Source organism: Grammomys surdaster, unplaced genomic scaffold, assembly GCF_004785775.1.
Source record: "Grammomys surdaster isolate TR1022 unplaced genomic scaffold, NIH_TR_1.0 125849, whole genome shotgun sequence".
Taxonomy (NCBI): Eukaryota; Metazoa; Chordata; class Mammalia; order Rodentia; family Muridae; genus Grammomys; species Grammomys surdaster.
Genome location: NW_021620675.1, coordinates 1,239,642 through 1,242,067, shown reverse-complemented (window position 1 = coordinate 1,242,067; position 2,426 = coordinate 1,239,642). Strand labels below are relative to the sequence as shown.

General features: G+C 47.0%; 1 protein-coding gene across 1 annotated transcript; it reads left to right on the top strand.

Annotated features, from left to right (window-relative positions):
* Positions 1 to 667: 667 nt before the first annotated feature.
* Positions 668 to 1,154, top strand: LOC114640692 (histone H2B type 2-F). Its single transcript, XM_028789700.1, has one exon. The coding sequence runs from the start codon at positions 714 to 716 to the stop codon at positions 1,092 to 1,094; it is 381 nt and encodes a 126-aa protein (XP_028645533.1). The 5' UTR covers positions 668 to 713; the 3' UTR covers positions 1,095 to 1,154.
* Positions 1,155 to 2,426: the final 1,272 nt, after the last annotated feature.

Here is a 2,426-nt window from a genome sequence, read left to right as displayed (position 1 = left end):
CTGTGCGCCATCCACGCCAAGCGCGTCACCATCATGCCCAAGGACATTCAGCTGGCCCGCCGCATCCGTGGGGAGCGCGCCTGAGTTCCTTCTCTAGTTCATCCCACCAAAGGCTCTTTTCAGAGCCACCAACGTTCTCAATAAGAGTAGCTGTGTCAGCTTTGCGCTTGACTTCCAGATACGTCCTCAAGTGTGTCAGATCTAACAATATCCTGTAGTTAAACGTAACATTAAACCTTTTCCCAAGTTTGTTCGATTTAGGGGTGGTTTTGAGTTGTTGCTATGTAAAGATAGGGCAATCCGAAAAAGGAATCCGAATTCGGAGAACCATGAACCTATTGAATAAAATCCCAAGCGTGATAACCTAAGAAGTTACCTTGTTTCAACCTGGTATTTAAAGATTAGTGAGTGAAAGGAACATAACGGACAGCTGAGGCAAAACTGCCTCTAGCTAACTGGCTAACATGAAATGGAAGGCTGCGATTGGCTAGGAAGACTTTCCTCTAAACACCACCAAGGTTCGCATCTAGAATCGGTTTGAATAGGCTCCGCCTCCTAGATGCTGACACTGCTGTAAATTAACCAATAAAAACGGACTACTGGGAGAACCTTCATTTGCATACAAGCTCTATAAGTACCGCATAACCAGCGGCGTTGCAACAGTCAGTAGTTGCCTCGTCCATCTTACGTCGCAGCTTTGAACGCGGAGGAAAATGCCGGATCCAGCCAAGTCTGCTCCTGCTCCAAAGAAGGGCTCGAAGAAAGCTGTCACGAAAGTACAGAAGAAAGACGGCAAGAAGCGCAAGCGCAGCCGTAAGGAGAGCTATTCTGTCTATGTTTACAAGGTGCTGAAGCAAGTGCACCCGGACACTGGCATCTCATCTAAGGCCATGGGCATCATGAATTCCTTCGTGAACGACATCTTTGAGCGCATCGCAGGTGAGGCTTCCCGTCTGGCGCATTACAACAAGCGCTCGACCATCACTTCCCGGGAGATCCAGACCGCTGTGCGTCTGCTGCTGCCCGGGGAGTTGGCTAAACACGCCGTGTCTGAAGGCACCAAGGCCGTCACCAAGTACACCAGCTCCAAGTGAAGTGCAGCAGAGGCGTGATTGATCGGCTTTAACCAAAAGGCTCTTTTCAGAGCCACTTTAGTTCTCGGTGAGAGAGCTGTATTCACTAAGGTGTTATGAATAATCAGGTAAGGTCCGTAATATTACCCTGCAGTGCTCAGGTGCAATAACGAGCGTTCCAAAGTGTGGAGCTGGCAGGGCGCGGCGAAGGGCTGTCGCATCATGTACTTGGTAGGGTGAGCAGTCAGTTTGACCGGAAAGCTACCTTCCCACTCGACTGTTAGTCTACCTCAGATTAATTTCAGCATTTCATTTGTGATTTCAAGCAGGGACTAGTTTCTCACTGCCCTGGGCATCCAGGATTATGCTCTGCCTGAATCATGATGGGCCAGCTACAGTCATCAGGCAAAAGTGGCCCAAGTGGTGCCGAGCAGGGTCATCTTCAGAAACTCGCGTTCCACACCTATCTGCTGCGCCATTTCGCAGCTTGACTGCACCCGTGCTTTTAGTCAGCGTCAGTTCTGGTTGCAGTTTTCACAGCACTGGCTCCCTTTTTATTTTTTTATTTTTTTTTAAACTTTGAGCACTAAAAGTCATTTACACAGCGAGAATGAGACTCATCTTGCCCTCACCAAAAACTGAATGCTCTTGAAAGGTTTTCTCTAATTCTCTTTTTGGCCAAAAGAAAATAGTGGAGCCCTTTTTAGGTTGGTTAGAGTTAGATGAGATAGTGATACCAGCTGTAACAAGTAAGCAGTTGCCAGTGCACCGTGAGGTAGGAAGCAATGCCGTCAGCACTGTGCCCTCTTCCCAGCAAGTGTGCTTACAGATTTAGTTCTCTTAGTGTCTTGCGTTTACCTCCTTACTGCATAAGACAGGTTTCCAGTGAGACCTGGACCTGTAGGACGTCATTATGTAGACACTGATCCCATAAGGAGAAAGTGGATTTAAGACTTTGACCTGTGTCCAGCACTCTAGGAGGCAGATCCTTATTGATAGATGCCAAACTTGATAATAGCTTTCCTTCTGGCCCAGCACTCCCAGAAAGCAGGCAAATGGACGTCTGAGTTTGAAGACAAGCCTGATCTAGAGCTAGTTCCAGCATAACCAGGGCTATGGCCTAACCAAGACAACACAAAGAAATCCTGTCTCAAAACAATTCACATCAGTACCCTTAGGGGAAAGGTAGCCCATTAAACACTCCTTTCCAGCTTTTAGTTGACAGCTCTGAATTTTGATGATATAACAAAAGAGAGCCAAGCAAAAAGAAATTACCTATAATTCATCTCTGCTATTTCTGGTACTGTATTCTATCTGGCTTGGCTTGTTTACTTAGTCAGGACTCATGAATAA

What these genes read in the sequence shown, in the direction of transcription:
- LOC114640692 (XM_028789700.1), top strand. Translation starts at nt 714, where the DNA reads ATGCCGGATCCAGCCAAGTCTGCTCCTGCTCCAAAGAAGGGCTCGAAG.